Here is a 16,298-nt window from a genome sequence, read left to right on the forward strand (position 1 = left end):
CTCATATATGCTATTTCGTCATAACATTAGTTTGAAACTGTAAGTGAACCAGTAGGCCTAATGGGAAATAATGGCAGACTTCGCTAAGTCTGGGATGTACCAGTTTATTAGATTGTCTGCTTTCTTAAATCATCGGGCAAATATATTCAGAAAAAATAAACAAATCATTGAAACCAGAGCATGTGTATTATTTTATTAAAGATTTCACTTTAAAATGCAAATTATGTAGGTCAGAAACGTATGGGACAATGCTATGTTGCGGAATTTTCGAGATGCACTTTAAGGTCTAAGCTGTTTTCTGATTTGACACGTATTTGCAAAAATACGGTAAAAAAACAGCAAATCAGATACCATTTATTTGCCTAAAATTACTACAAGTACGTATACAAATAAATAAACCATAAATTTGTGATCCTGTGAATGGACTGTTGTAATGAAGCTATAGTATAGTGAGTGATTTCATTACGAAAACCTCTCCATCTAAAAATTGATGCACTCACATCTGTGTTGATTCTGTCGGAAAGAAGGGACTGCAACTTTTGATGGTGAGACTATTTTTACGAAAATGGAAGTCCTGGACTCCTAGTTTTAAAATCCTAGCGAGTCCTCTGCACCCATTTACAAAATATCCAATACCTAAAGTCTGCATCATCATTAATGATTAACTCATTTGTAAGTAACACATTTCATTCAAATCTTTCTTGTTCAATAACAACAAGTGTTACAAAGCCAAACATGATGAACAAAAAAAAAAAACACTTTCGTCCAGAATGAACATAGTTTGCTATTTATTGTTCAACAGCAACGATGGTTGCTAAGCTACACAAGATCAATGGCAAGGCAGACCTTTTGTTGTGGGCAGACTCTGTAATGAGCAGAGTACGTTATGGGGAAATTTCTTAATTAAATTTGTATGGATCGAATCTGTATTGACCCAACTTTGTTATTGGCCAACTCCATTATAGGCCGAGATCTCCATTTACCGTTTTCAAGAGAATTGCGTATTTGGACGCAATTTTTTAAAACTGGGAAGCAGAAAATCACTTATACAAGAGTCCTCCATATGCACATATTTACAGTAGAGCAAATTCAAGGGCTTGCCAGTCCTGCTTCAACCATCTACTGAGTGGGAAAATGTGTTGATCAAATGATCATTTTTGCTGTGCTAATATGTACAATGAGAAATTTCAGTGGCTTAAAGACCCCCAGATGTACATGTAGTCGTTGTAAGAGTAAATCTGGAGATCATGACCCAATAGCTTGGCAGCAAGTCCAAAGGCTTGACTAGATGCAGAGAGGTGGGAAAATGTACTGATATTTACAATGACTGAATACAGAGACAGAGTATAAGAGTACATCAAATGAACAACAATACTTTTCATTATTGTGTTCATTTCCTAGTGTAGCCAAATAAGCAGTTCATGTGATTTCGAAATAAATCAAGACATGTTGAGAGTTAGACAAAATGCTGTTTGCAGATTTGGATAAGTATTTGGGGGCAAATTGGTGAAGATTGTAATGGGATGAAACAGAGTTCTAGAAGTTGCTAGAACTGATATTTCACATGGAACATTATATGTGTGATGCTTTGCTTAGTGCATGGGGTAAGACATTTCCTTGGCCTGTCATAATTCACTCTCACTTTAATGGACAAACAAGAATTATTTATCAGTGTTGTAAAGAAGTTAGAAAATTAAACTCAATGGCAACCACTGGTTCTAATCATCTGGACATTTAGCCACTTCAGGTATGCCCAACATGCTTCTGGTAGAGGACTACAACCTTTGCTGGTGGGACTCTGTTTTTTTTTCAAAATAGGAGTCCTGGACTCTTAGTTTTAAAATCCTAGTGAGACCTCTGAAAAATAATATACAGAAATCAATAGTCACCATTCTATATAAAGGTAATCTTCAGAACTAAAACTGAAATGTTTATGCTGTGAATGCTTATTCACTAATCTCCGTAATATGTATAGCCATGTGTCTTTTCAGTGCACCATTATGCGTAAACATTTTGTCGCAAACTTCACATTTGAATGGTTTCTCTCCAGTATGTATTCGCATGTGTATCTTTAAAGTCCCATTCTGCGTAAACATTTTCTCACAAATTTCACATTTGAATGGTTTTTCTCCAGTATGTATTATCATGTGCCGCTTTAAACCAATGTTCTGTGTATACTGTTTATCACAAACTTCACATTTGAATAGCCTTTCTCCCGTATGAAGTCTCATGTGCCGCATTAAATGTCTTTTGTCTGTAAATCGTTTATCACAAACTTCACATTTGAATGGACGATCTCCAGCATGTATTCTCATATGTATTTTCAAACTCTCTTTCTCCTTAAACATTTTTTCACACAGTTCACATTTGAATGGTGTTTCTCCAGTATGTATTCTCATGTGCTGCTTTAAACCACTGTTCTGTGTAAACTGTTTATCACAAACTTCACATCTGGATGGCCTTTCTCCCGTATGAACTCTCATGTGCCGTATTAAATGACTATTGCGTGCAAACAGTTTATCACAAACTTCACATTTGAATGGTTTTTCTCCAGTATGAATTCTCATGTGCTCTGTTAAATGATAACTGTATCTGAACCGTTGATCACAAACTTCACATTTGGACGGACGATCTCCAGCATTCATTCTCATGTGTAGTCTCAAATTACCATATTGGTTAAATAGTTTATGTTTATGACTGATTTTACATTCAAACGGTTTAGCTGCAGTATGTATTTTCTTGTGGCTGTTGAAGTCATCTTTCCATTTAAATACCTGAGGGAAAAAATTTACATTTGAATGGTTTGTCTCCACTTTGTATCATATCTTGCATTCCCTGTCTGGACATCATCCCATGCCACTTCAAATCATTGCTCTGCTTCAACATTTTACCACCATTTTCACATTAGACTAGTTCATTTCACGTATGTATTCTATTGTATCTCTTCAACTTATTATACGCGTAAATATTTCATCACAGTCTAATTCACATTTGAATGGCTTATCTCCAATAGTCTGGAACGCTGTATCGTTCTTATCGGTAACTGTTTTGCTGTTGATGCTTCCATGATTGTACGTATTTCTATTCTTATAGATCATTTTCAGATACTATTTTTAGCTGGCCAAAGCAATCCTATAGCCGCATCTGGTACGGTCATGCGCATTTGACATAGGGCAACTCGAGTGACCCACACTACTTACTTGATTAGAACTTTCATCCTGGAAGACGACGAATGCCTCGAATAGTTCCACCCAGTGGCGTCGCTAGGGGAGTGCGGCGGGTGCGGACCGCACCGGGTGACACCATCTCAGAGGGGTGACACCAAAAGGAAAATTTTAAATAAAGTACGTTTAATGTAAAAATAACTATAACTTAACGTTGTTACAGTTCTTAAATACTTTTACCTTCTGACCTTCAATTAATTTGTTTTTGTTCTTGTCACTTTTATACTGTGGACTTATTTTAAGAAGACGAAATCCATGGTGGAAGTCTGGAGGGGTGACACCATGAGTTTTTACCGTACTGGGTGACACCAACCCTAGCGACGCCGCTGGTTCCACCCAATATTCAATGTAAAAGAATTCGCCCTAACGTAAGTAGTGAAGTGGGTTAGTTTAGCCTCAATGGGAATTAGCATTACAGACCCCCCATGGCCTGTTTAGCCTCAATGGAAATTTAACATTAACCACCCTGGGCCTGTTTAGCCTCAATGGAAATTTAACATGGGCAAAAAACCCTGGGCCTGTTTAGCCTCAAGGGAATTTAACATTGGAAGAAAAAGACGTTTGGGCCTGTTTAGGCTCAAGGGGAAATGGAATAGGGTTGGGACCCTATTTTTTAAAGAAAAAAAGGGTAGGCAATGGAAAGTCATTCTCTTTTCGAGACCTATGAGTGGCCCTGAAAAGGGCCTTTGGGTTTATGTTAATGTATCCATTAACATAAGGGGCACCGCATTGGTCTTCTTCTTGTCCTTAGGCTGCGCCTCACTGTAGGACCGTAAATCAGCACTCTTTTGAGGCATCCTTCTCTTTCTACGTAGATCCTACGTATCCACAGACTGGTGTCTGTCCTGTGGACAACGGTCCACTTGGATCGGACATACATTAACATGTCCGTCCTAAACATCATTGAAGACAAGGGTGGATGATTCAACTGTGGTCCACATCTTGAGGCGACGAGAACAGGTGAATCAATGCAGTGAACTGCGCTTATTTATAGGTAGAGGAAGGATTGAAACGGATTGAGTTCATTCACCAATCCGAACACGCGTTACAAAATTCAGTCAGCTCGCATCCAATCCGAAGAGAGCAGTCTGTGACGTCACGTGGTCTATATAGATTTGCTAGCGCCTGTGTGCAGTCAATCTGTGCAACAGTGATTCAACATGACGGAAACTCAGAAAACGATCCATTGGGGTGCACCAGCAATGGAGACCGCCCAAGGGAACCCGGACTTAATTTCAGAAGAGGTAAATTGGGATTTTGTGGATTTTCTTACCTCGCAAGGATTTGTTCCGGAACCTTCGTCACCTTCTTCATTACCGCAAGTGGAGAATTTTAGACAGAGACAGAAAGAAGAATTGGAGAAATTTATACAACGACAAAAGGAAGCGGAACAAGCTTTTCTCCTACAGCAACAGCAGCAAGAAGAAGAGGTAAGAAAAAAAACAACAAGAAGAAGAAGTAGCAGCAAAGAAACAAGAGGGTGAAAATCAAACGGTCACGGTACTGTTAGACTTTTCAGTGGAGTTAAAAAGTCTGAAACAAATGTATCAGACTTCTTTATTACGACCGAAGAGAATACGACCTTCCCGAGCTAAACACGTCAACCCTGTGACTAAGCCTGTCGTACCACCCTTAGTGATTTCAACCAAATCATCATCATCATCATCATTACGAGTCCAGAAGTAGGCCTTGGCCGTGGCAAAGGCTTAAGGCAGTTAAAGTTGATTGCTTAAACTCACCCCTTCACCAAAAAAGGCCCTTTTCAGGGCCACCCACGTTTCTCGAAGAGATACACTTTCAATTGCCAATAACTCAAAAAAAACCCCATTTTACCCCTATAGTACGTGTATATGAGTGCTTGAGTGTAGCTTCTTATTTTAAAATCAAAACTCAAAGACACTTAGCTTATATAATTAATGTATTCTTTTCTCAATAGTTACAATACAATTCACAATTCACAACAGAACACTTTAAAAAGTTCATAGACTTCTTCTATCTCATTGTTTACTCTCTCTGTTTTTTCAATTTCTTCACCCTCATAGTCTTTTCCTCCTCTTCCTCCTCACTTTCTTCCCTTCTTCTTTTCTTCTCCTGTTTCTTTTTCTTCACCTGGCTGCTTTCTTGCTCTTCTTCCTCTGAAGAATCCCTCTCTTCTTCCTCTGAAGAATCCCACTCTTCTTCTGACTCCTTTTGTTTCTTTTGTGGGCAATCTGGAGACCAATGTCCTTTTTCTTGACAATAATAACAGGTATCTTGACTTTTGTCTTTTCTAGCCCCTTTTTTTCTTTTTTGATGGTCTGGACACTCTGAAGACCAATGCCCTTTCTTCTGACAGATATAGCAAGTATCTTGACTTTTATCTCGAAAGGAAGGAGAGTAGTCCGTCGGCTGGTCTGAAGAGAATTTTCTAATGACCCCTCGCAAAGCTCTGATGAAACATTCGATTTGGCTAGTCTCTTCCATCGTTGTGCTCGGTTAGAGAGTGAAATGAATAGTGAAAGGACAAGACACACACCCTTTTATATACGCTGGTCTGCCATGACTATAAATTAGCACATGGTGTTTAAACTTGAGTCATTTGACGTTTTTCACTCAAGATGAAACGATCCTATTCATTCGAGAAGAAAGAAGAAGAAAGTAAGAGGCAGAAACGTGATCTATCGCCTCGTACCAGAGCTGAAGTCTTGGCACAAATTCATGCCAGTGATTTTGAAGAGGACATGAGTGAACCAGAATCCGAACCCTCTAAACAGAGTTTGCCACCCTTAGTCAACCCTGAGAAGTACTATTCCATTCGAGAGACGGAAAAGCGCTCCTCTAGAAAATTTAGAACCACGGCTTACAAATACACAGTGAAGTTTAAAGATTTCAAGGCTGAAGTACCGTTAGAGAAAGCAGAAGGGTTCATCACTGGGGTGTGGGATTCTTTGCTCACCGCAGTCAAGCGACAATGTCAACCCAAAGAAGACGATCGCTTGAGACTTTCCATACAACACGACGGTTTGAAATCCCCTGTTTGGATCGAGTTTAGCAGACCCGCAGAACTAACTGCTTCCAAAGTCATGGACAAGATTCAACACGTGCAACAATCCAATGGCAAGTTTGACATCACCGATGGAAAAACCACATTGGACATGACCCACGTCTCTCCTCCTCAAGGGACCGGACAACGCAATAAGGTGTTACTGGTGAACGACCTTCGCAGCACCAAAGAGTCTCGTCCAAATTTACAATTCTCAAGACCAGATGTGTTTAGCCCGAGCCATCGTGGTGGGACGAACCTATGCCAACAAGAACGACACGACAGAATGGAAAAGAGCCTGGAAAACTATTCGATAATCGGACCGAGCCAAACAACGAAACGAAGCAGAACTCCTGTTACAACAAGCCGACTTGCCCAAAGACACACCCTGTGGCATTCCTGAGATGCAAAAATTGCAAGATGTCCTAGCTCCACGCTACACCTTGAAAGTGCACCCTCAAGAAGTGCGCGGACCTCTGTTGTTTCGAGGGAAAGACTTTAAGGACGGAAAATACATTCATGTCTATTATCACGATGACCATTTCGATACCATTACCAGTATCACTGCATTCCTGCGATACAGTTATTACTGTGAGAAATGTGACTATGGCTATAACAATCGAGAGCAACACAAACATTGCGGATTGAAATGCTCAGGATGTTTGGCTCACCACCCTGTCTGAGCGAAGGACAAGAAAGAGTACATTGTCTTGCTTGTCTGCGTACGTTTGTCAGCCCTGCCTGTTACCAACAACATCTCAAGGTGCAAGGTTCACAGCAGAAATGTGCTTGTCAACTCCTGAGATTGTGCCCTACGTGTGGACAAGGTCTACGTACCAATAATGCCAAGACACACATATGTTCAGGAAAAAAAAATGTCACATTTGTCATCACATCGTAGACTTGGAACACCAATGCTACGTGCAAAAATACCAACCCCCACCAGAGAAAGAGGACGGTCACAAGAAGAAAGGCAATTTCATCTTTTTCGATTTCGAATGCATGCAAGAGACCCGCATTCACATTCCTAATTTCTGCGTGGCTCATCGAGCGTGCGAGAAGTGCATTCAAGAACCTATTTTCAGTCATTGCCCTCACTGCAGCAAGATTCCTGGAGGGCGTGAAAAAATCTTTCGAAGACCGAACACGTTAGCCGATTTTACCCAATGGGTCTTAGACCCCATCGACAAGACGTGGAGCCAAGAAAACATCGAACGTTACGGAGATTGTCATCGTCATGCCACGGTGATGGCTCACAATTTCTCCGGATACGATGGACAGTTTCTTTTGAGGTACTATACGGAACATGGCACCGAACGTCCTAAAGTGACTTTGAACGGAGCCAAAATCATTTTCATGCAAGTGGGACAAGTGCAGTTTAAAGATTCGATGAGTTACTTGGCCATGCCTTTGAGCCGAATGCCTAAAACGTTTGGAATGACAGAAATGGCTAAAGGGTACTTTCCACACTTTTTCAATACGGAAGCCAATCAACTCGCCGATCTACCCCATTTACCTGAGGCTCACTATTACGACCCCGACAACATGCGTACCGAACAACGAGAAGCTTTCTACGCTTGGTAAAAGGCTCACGCCTCGGACCCTTTCGACTTTCAGGAAGAAATGCTAACGTCTTGTCATTCCGACGTGGACATTTTACGACATTGCTGTGGAAAATTTCGAGAACTATTCATGGAACACGGAGGGGTCGATCCTTTGAAAGAAGCTTGCACCATTGCCAAAGCGTGTTCCTTAGTGTATCGACAACGATTCATGCCTGAAAACACCGTAGCTGTCATCAGCCCTCAAACGACCCACTATGTCAAACGTCAATACTCGGTCAAAGCCCTACGCTGGTTACATTACTTGTGCGACGAGGAAGACAAGTGGATTCAGCATGCCCGCAACGGAGGGGGCGAAAAGACCATCGGAACGCATTCGGTCGATGGCTGGGACTTAGAAAACCCCAAGATCGTGTACGAGTTTAACGGTTGCTTATTCCATGGATGTCCCGTCTGTTACCCTGACCGTGGCACTAAAAATCAGTTTTTACAACGAACCATGGAAGACTTGTACCAGGACACTTGTCAGCGACGCCTAAAGTTAGAAGAGGAAGGATACCAAGTGGTGGAAATGTGGGAACACGAGTACGATCACCGTTTGGAAACCGATCCCGAGTTTAAACGCCTCGTGGAAAGTTACCAGTTCATGGACCCGCTGAACCCGAGGGATAGTTTGTACGGAGGAAGAACCAATGCCACCTGTTTGCTGTGCCAAGCCGACGAAGAGAAAGGAGAAGAAATCAAATACTTGGACGTGTGTTCGCTGTATCCCTACGTGTGCAAATATTGTCGCTTTCCTGTAGGGCACTCGCAATTGTTGACGGAACACATCGACCTGAAAAACATTCGACAATACGAAGGCTTGATCAAGTGTAAAGTTTTGCCTCCCACGAACCTATATCATCCCGTCTTGCCTCACCATTGTCAAGGCAAACTGATGTTTCCATTGTGTCGTACTTGTGCCGAAACGTGCAACCAAGATCAGCCTTGTCAGCACACCCAGGAAGAACGGGCCTTGACGGGAACCTGGGTTAGCGTAGAATTGTTCAAAGCTCTGGACATGGGATACCAACTGTTAGAAGTGTACGAAATTTGCCACTTTCCCAAGACACAACAATACCACAAGGGTGACCCCACTCAGAAAGGCATTTTCGCTGACTACGTGGATCCCTTTTTGAAACTAAAACAAGAAGCCAGCGGCTATCCTTCCTGGTGTCACACTCCCGAAGACCAAATACAATTCAAAGAGAAATACTATGAAAAAGAAGGCATCTCTTTAGACCACATCGAGAAAAACGAAGGCAGGCGATCGTTTGCCAAAGTGATGTTAAATTGCTTGTGGGGAAAAATTGCACAACGTCCGTGTTTACCCAAGACGGAATATTTGACCGAACCTTCCCGCTACTTTCAGATGATTCACGACAAAACCAAATTCATGAAACACGTGGACGTCGTTCGCGAGGATTTGATCTTGGTCAATTACGAAGAAGATCTGGACTTTGTACAAGACGACCCTTTTGGAAATGTCATCATTGCGGCTTACGTGACAGCCCATGCTCGCTTAAAATTGTACGAAGCTTTGGAACTGTTAGGGGAACGCGTCCTGTACTTTGACACGGACAGTTGCATTTACATCCATCACCCGAGTCAACAGCACTCTGACATCGAAGGAGACCGTTTAGGAGCCTGGACAGACGAGCATCCCGACGACAAGATTCTAAGTTTCGTCAGTGGCGGTCCGAAAAATTACGGCTATTAATACCGGGACAAACAAGGAGAAGTGCACACGACGTGCAAAGTGAAAGGATTGATTTTGAATTATCGTACCAGTCGTGTGGTCAACTTTGGGGTATTAAAAGAAGCCTTGCAATCGGGAGAGGATGATCACTTTAAAGTGACCACCTATCAACCGAAAAAGATTGTACGTTTACCCACTCACCACATCGTCAGTCGACCCTTGGAAAAAGTCTATCAAATCGTGTACCAGAAGCGAGTGCGACTACCCAGTCATTTCACTTTGCCGTATGGACATGTTGGTATAAAACTTTGGTTGTAAGCGGATAGCCATCCACTAGAAGGATGACTTCGTCACAGCAAGAATCGAGTGAGAAACCCGATGAGAACTCCAAGTTCAAACCCTACCATTTTCCAGTCTTCTTACCTGACTATTGTGATTGTGCCTGTCGATTGGACACGTTTCAAGCATGGCCTACGGATAGGAAAGGATTACCTTCTTCGCATATTTTAGCTAGAACAGGATTTGTCTACTTGGGACCTGAGTCAGGATTGGGATATGAAGTACAGTGTTTCGCTTGTGGCCTGAAGTTATGAATGGATCTATGTATCTATAAAGTACAGCTATTCTGGAACATACTCGATGGTCTCCGCACTGCCCTTACCTTTCTATGGCCTTTCCACCCATGATATTACGGTACAATGATGACGGTACCTTAGAGACGGTACCTTCCAAAACAAGACATAAAAAACATAAAAAAGGAACGATGTACAAGCTTGAGACTGCATTGCGACTAGTATAAAAAAGGGGCTATGGTCAAGATCGATAGTTCATTGGGACTACAAAGACCGAGCGAACAAGATGAATACTTTCAGAGAAACACAAAACAAGTTTAGACAGGCACAATTCAAGTGTGGGGCTTCGGAAGTGGAATGCGATTGTGAGCCTTGCGATGGGTACGATGCTGTACGTTGTGACCTTAGCGATGCCGTAAAGCATCATGGGAACTTTGTTCTCACTACCCCTATCATGGAAAGGGATGCTGTGCGTGTCAAACCTGAGGGATGAGAAAGCGATGCCGCTCGTCCTCTTGGACATTTTACTGGGTTTCGTTTTAAAGGGGAATGTTCACCTTTACGTCTATCCCCCTACGGATGTCATCCAGCCCTGAGCAAACTCCTGTTCATGTCACCCAACTCTCATCGAAACGAACCTGTGAAAGACGAATATTCGTTTTCTGTGCGTTTGTCGGAATACTGCGACTTTGAAAATCGTCTTCAATCGTTCAAAGGAAAATGGCCTAAGTATCTGGAAGGACCGACCCCCGAAGAATTAGCCAGAGCCGGATGTTTCTACTTGGGCGGAGGAGATAAAGTCAAGTGCTTCAGTTGCGGTGTGTCACTTCACCACTGGGAACCGCAAGATTCGGCCTACGTAGAACATGCTCGATGGTCACCGAATTGTCATTACTTACCCTTAGTGGGACTGAGACATTAAAGTAACTTGCCATGTCGTTGACGAAGAAGAAACCAGTTTGGCTAGGAGTCAAATGTTGGATATCACCGAGACCAGTATTTAAATTTCATTTCAAAAACGATATTGAATCATTACCTAAAGAACTACAAGAGAAGATTTACAAGGAAGTTTGGCAGGGGTTTGCCAGAGTGAAATCTCAATGGGTCACTGTAGAACTTTTGTGCCGAGAAATTCACAAGAGGAAAGTGAAAAATGTCAACCAGTGTGTTAGATTTCTTTGGGTCAAGTGTGCATTCATCCTATTGTATTACTCTAGACCGTTTACATCAAAAGAGTTCAGTGACATTCTTGGACGTTACCCTGAATGGCAGTGGCCAGAAATTACTCACTATGTGGATTACTTTTGCTCTAGAAGAAGATTGTGAATTGTACGGACTGACCTATTCATGGATACTTTGCTAGAGAACATTCGTGCTTTGCCTGTGGAGTTGAGAGAACGCATTTACCGAGAACTGATCAAAATACAAGTGAAACGCAAACGCAAAGTTATTCATCCGTTTTTAAATTATGCTCTGTTCCAAAGTATAAGAAGACTGATTATGAGTGGATATTACATCAGCCACAAAGGTAAACGAGGCTATTGGCCACCACCCAAGGATTCCAAAAACAGTGTATATACTTATGGATACTTTACAAGAGAACATTTTGGGCTTGCCTGTGGAGTTGAGAGAACGCATTTACCGAGAGCTGGTCAAAATACAAGTCAAACGTAAAGAACAGTTGCATCCGTTACGTCACCAGATCTTTAACCAGTGGTACCTGAATGGTATAAGAGGACTGATTCGTCAGAAATTGTTTCAGTGGTCAGACCTTGTTGAACACTTTCAGTTAGTGAATGAACTAAACGTTCGTAATTTTGGTTACTTCGAGATTCACTTACTGCAACGTATTGAGGAAGACGAGTTAAAGGATTACTTACATATTTTACGTGGAATCTGCTTAGCGGAAGACGAAACATCTAGACAAACTCTGACGTTTCGGTTACAGTATGCAAGATTTAGATCCCCTACTGGAGAACGAAAATGTCTAGTTAGAAATTACCTTTATTGCTTCCGAAACAAAGAGACTATAAAATCAAGCTGCCATGCCACGACTTATGTCACAAGTGATTGAACAGATTCCGTGGAAGGAACTCAATGACCATATTCAAACCGTGGATCATTACCATCAATTATTACAAGAACTGTATCCATTCAATTTGGGTCGACAAGTGGTGTGTGTCTTAGTGACTTGTTTTCTGGGATTTCGTTTACCAGCCGATTCTTTGTGGACTCTTTACGAACAGTACTTACCACCCCATTCAACATGAAAGTGGTGCCTTTAAATGTTCACGAGAGACTCCTTTTGCTCAAAGCCTTACGTTTTCATCTGGATACTTCTCGACCTCTACGGGAAAAAAAGAATCGTCAACTTTTAGCTACCCAAGACATGTATGACGATGTGTGTGTAGCTTGTGACTTACACCCCCATTGGACAGATGTCCGTGCCTGGAAAAAATGGGATTTTGAGGCTTGGACCCAAGAGGTGGCCCAGTATGCTCGAGAGTTGTGATCCTTCCTTTCAACGTCCAAAGAAAAAAAGTTACTTTTCAACCTGTGTTAGTGACGGTGCGAGAAGAACCCGTCACCCAGGACAGGACTGTCGTGGACAGGCCTGAAAGACCCTTTCGGGAGGACACTTATGTGACCTTACCCCCTATAGAACTGGTCAGAACTTTACCCAAAACATGTTGTACAGACACTTGTTTTTATTCCACGTTAATATTTATCATGTGCCTTTTATCCTTGTACTTAAGCCTTTGGCTTTTATGTATTTTTGTCTTTCGTATTCATGTTTAAAACATTCAATAAACGTGTTCTGAAAAAAAGTATATAAACTCTTGTCTTGTTTGTTTTCGTGTCACAAGTGACATTCCTGACACTATGGCTACTTCTGCTGTCTCTGCTCCCTCTTCCTCTACTGTCAAAGTCATCGACGAACACTTAGATCGTGCCAGTTGGGAGGCTTTGTATCTTCGTCATCCCTTTAACATGCTCATTGCTGGACCTAGCGGTTCAGGCAAAACCGAATTCGTCAAGCATTTGATCGAACATAAACATCATTTGATCGATCGGCCACCGCAGCGGATCGTGTTGTGTTACAAAGAGTGGCAATCGGCGTACAGCCTCTTGCGAGAAAGTCAAGGCGATTCCATCGTGTTTGTGGAAGGCGTTCCTAAAGAAGACGACGGCATCGTCTCTGACTCCCGTCAAACCCATTTGGTCATTTTTGACGACATGTTAGGAGAAGACGAAGAAGAAATTAAACTGTGGTTCACGCGCAAAAGGCATCACCGTAATGCCAGTGTCGTTTACATCACCCAAAATTTGTTTCAACAAAGTAAAGCCCATCGCACCATCAGTCTCAATGCGCATTACGTGGTCTTGTTTAAAAGCCCTCGAGATAAATCGCAAGTGCAAGTCTTAGCCAAACAGTTAGGAACGCCTTGGCTGACTCAGGCGTACGACGATGCCACTCAAACTCCACACGCCTATTTACTCGTCGATTTGAAACCTACGACCCCCGATGATTTGCGATTTCGTACCCACTTGTTTCACCACTGGTGCCAAGACGGAGGGCCTGTCCTGTACACGTCTCCGTCCTCGACTTAATTTCACTCCACAAAAAAATCGATAAAAACCTCAGACCCTTTCCGTCTGTCTCACACACATTTTGAACATGACGTCCCTTCAGTCGCATCTTCCCGTCAAATTGATTCGTGCCTTGTATGGCATCAGTCGAGAAAAATCCACAAATACGAGCTCGTGTCTTAGAAGCTAGTTTCAAAGAAGTCTTACGATGGTTCACTGTGACGGCACGTCAATTACTCCAAGGAATCATTCAGATTCCTCATCAAGCCAAACGCTTTTTTGATCGAAACAGAGTCGCTTTGACCCAACTGGCCGATCCCCGCGTCGACACTCAAACCAAAAAACAAATCATTTTGAAACCTGGAGGGAGCGGTACTCTAGGAGGGGTCATCATTCGCTCTCTCTTAAGATGGGATCCTAATGCCCCCAAAGTTCTCCCCAAGAAAAAAGTCAAACGAAGCTCCAAGAAGAAGAAAAAAACCAGGTCCCCAAGGAGAACTTCTCCAGTGGCGGGACCCTCCTCTTACCAGACACCACCCCGGAAAAAGAAAAGAAGCCCCCAGAAAAAGAAACAGAGAAAAAGTCCCCAGAAAAAGAAAAGCCCACAGAATAAAATTAGTCGCAAGAGAGGCACTTCGGCCAGGACGCAACCTTACACTCGCAAACCACGACCTGCAAGGACGGTGACCGCGTCTCCGGCAGCCTCACGTTCATCCCTTTCTCCGTTGATGACACCGAGAACTGAATAGTACTTGGAGACGTTGATCACACCAAGAAGTTATCCGTTGATGACCCCAAGAACTTCCCCAGTGGCAGGACCCTCCCATTTAGTGGCAGTGGCTGCTGCTCACAAAATACCTTCTCCCAAAATCAAAGTCCAAGAAAGATCGGGCATGTTACAAAGTTTACTGGATTTGTCCAAGCAAGAACTGGCTCGATTTAGTCCGTTGCGTACCCCTACACGACGTGTCATGCCTGTCCTCAAATTGATAAGACGTAAAGACAATCAGTGGCGACGCGCTCCAGTATAAAAAAGGCCTGTGACCAAGTCGGGGTATTAGTGTTTTTGGTGCTCCTGAAGACTCAAAGATGTCACCCTCCAGAAAACAGCCCTTTTCTAAACAACCCCAAGGAAAGAAAAGAAAAGGACTGCCTCCTCGTTTAGTCAAACATGGGGATATGTTATCTGTCCTGTCCAAAGCTTCTCCACCTCTACGAAAAAAACTCATTCAATCAGCCTCCAAAGAGGTCATCGATACCGTGTGCGAATGTTGTTTGAACGTCTTGAAAGGCACGATCCCTTTGTCCAAACACCAGAAACAATGCTTAGGGAAACATCGTCACGTTCTTCGCCAAATGGTTCAAAAGAAAATTCCCATTCGTCAAAAGAAGAAGATGTTGGTCCAACGTGGAGGCATTTTACCCCTCCTGTTAGGTCCCTTGCTGAAAGGAGTCTTGGGAACCATGTTGGGAGGACTGGTGGGAGCAAAATAAAAAGGCCCTCGGATGTCCCAAGATCTAACAATCGACCCCTGACAACCCCATGGAAGGACGAAAACTAGCTTTAGTGCCTTACGAACGATGGATGGAATACCATCGTTGGCAAGAACAACGCACCCCGCATTTATTTCCTAATCCCAGTTTGAGCGAGATGTCCCAGTTACAACACGAATTGCAGTCCTTGATGGATCGCCAAGATTTGTCCGAAACAGAAAAATCGCAAAAGTACGGTCAACTCTTGAAACGACTGCAACTCTTTCACCAGAAAGCTTTAGACGAAACAGCTCTACCCACTCTGAAAGATTTTAAGACCTTGATGAAAAGTCCAGCACCATCACCAGTACCAGTACCACCACTACCAGTGACCAAGACAGAAAAAGGAGAAGAAGAAGAAGAAGAAGAAGGGTTTCAAACTCCACCAGAAAAAGTACGCAAGTTAACTACATCACCTACCTCCAGAACTGGATGGATTAAAAAGATGATGGCCACCCCTTCTTCATCACAAGAGAAAAAGAAAGTGAAGACAGAAGTGAAGACAGAAGTGAAACAAGAACCGATATCCCCTGTTCAGACATCCTCCTCCTCGACACCTATTGCCGGTCGCACACGCAAAGCATTGGAATCCAAGAAAATACCCCAAGAGAAAAAGAGTAGCATCCTCCAAGAGTGGGTGCCTTATTAACACACAAACACAAAAAAAAAATGGAAAAAGTCTTAGCCAGCATTTACTACGATCCCTCGCATCCTCCAGGTTACGCAGGAGTTCAAAAATTGTATCGTGCTGCCAAAATGCGACTGAAAAGTCTCCGTTTACCTTAAGTGCATCGATGGTTACAAGAACAAGCTACCTACACTTTACACAAACCCATTCGACGCAAGTTTTCCAGAAGTCGCACCCGAGTGGAAGGCATCGATCGTCAATGGCAAGCCGATTTAGCCGATGTCTCTCATTAGGCCAGCTACAATCGTGGGTACAAATATTTGTTTTGTGTCATCGACGTCTTTTCCAAATTTGCCTGGGTCGTGCCCTTGACTTCCAAATCGAGCAGCGAGTTAGTGCGAGCTCTGCAACGAGTGTTGAAACAAAGC

The 16,298-nt window shown here is 42.8% G+C and overlaps 1 protein-coding gene across 1 annotated transcript; it reads right to left on the reverse strand.

Moving 5' to 3' along the window:
* Positions 1–179: 179 nt before the first annotated feature.
* LOC149784823 (uncharacterized) lies at positions 180–3,198 on the reverse strand. The gene has a single exon (XM_089932826.1). It carries the CDS (start codon positions 2,649–2,651, stop codon positions 1,947–1,949), a length of 705 nt encoding a protein of 234 aa, XP_089788952.1. The 5' UTR covers positions 2,652–3,198; the 3' UTR covers positions 180–1,946.
* Between the last annotated feature and the right edge of the window lie 13,100 nt (positions 3,199–16,298).

Source organism: Sinohyriopsis cumingii, chromosome 14, assembly GCF_028554795.1.
Source record: "Sinohyriopsis cumingii isolate HCF-2022 chromosome 14, ASM2855479v2, whole genome shotgun sequence".
Lineage (NCBI taxonomy): Eukaryota > Metazoa > Mollusca > Bivalvia > Unionida > Unionidae > Sinohyriopsis > Sinohyriopsis cumingii.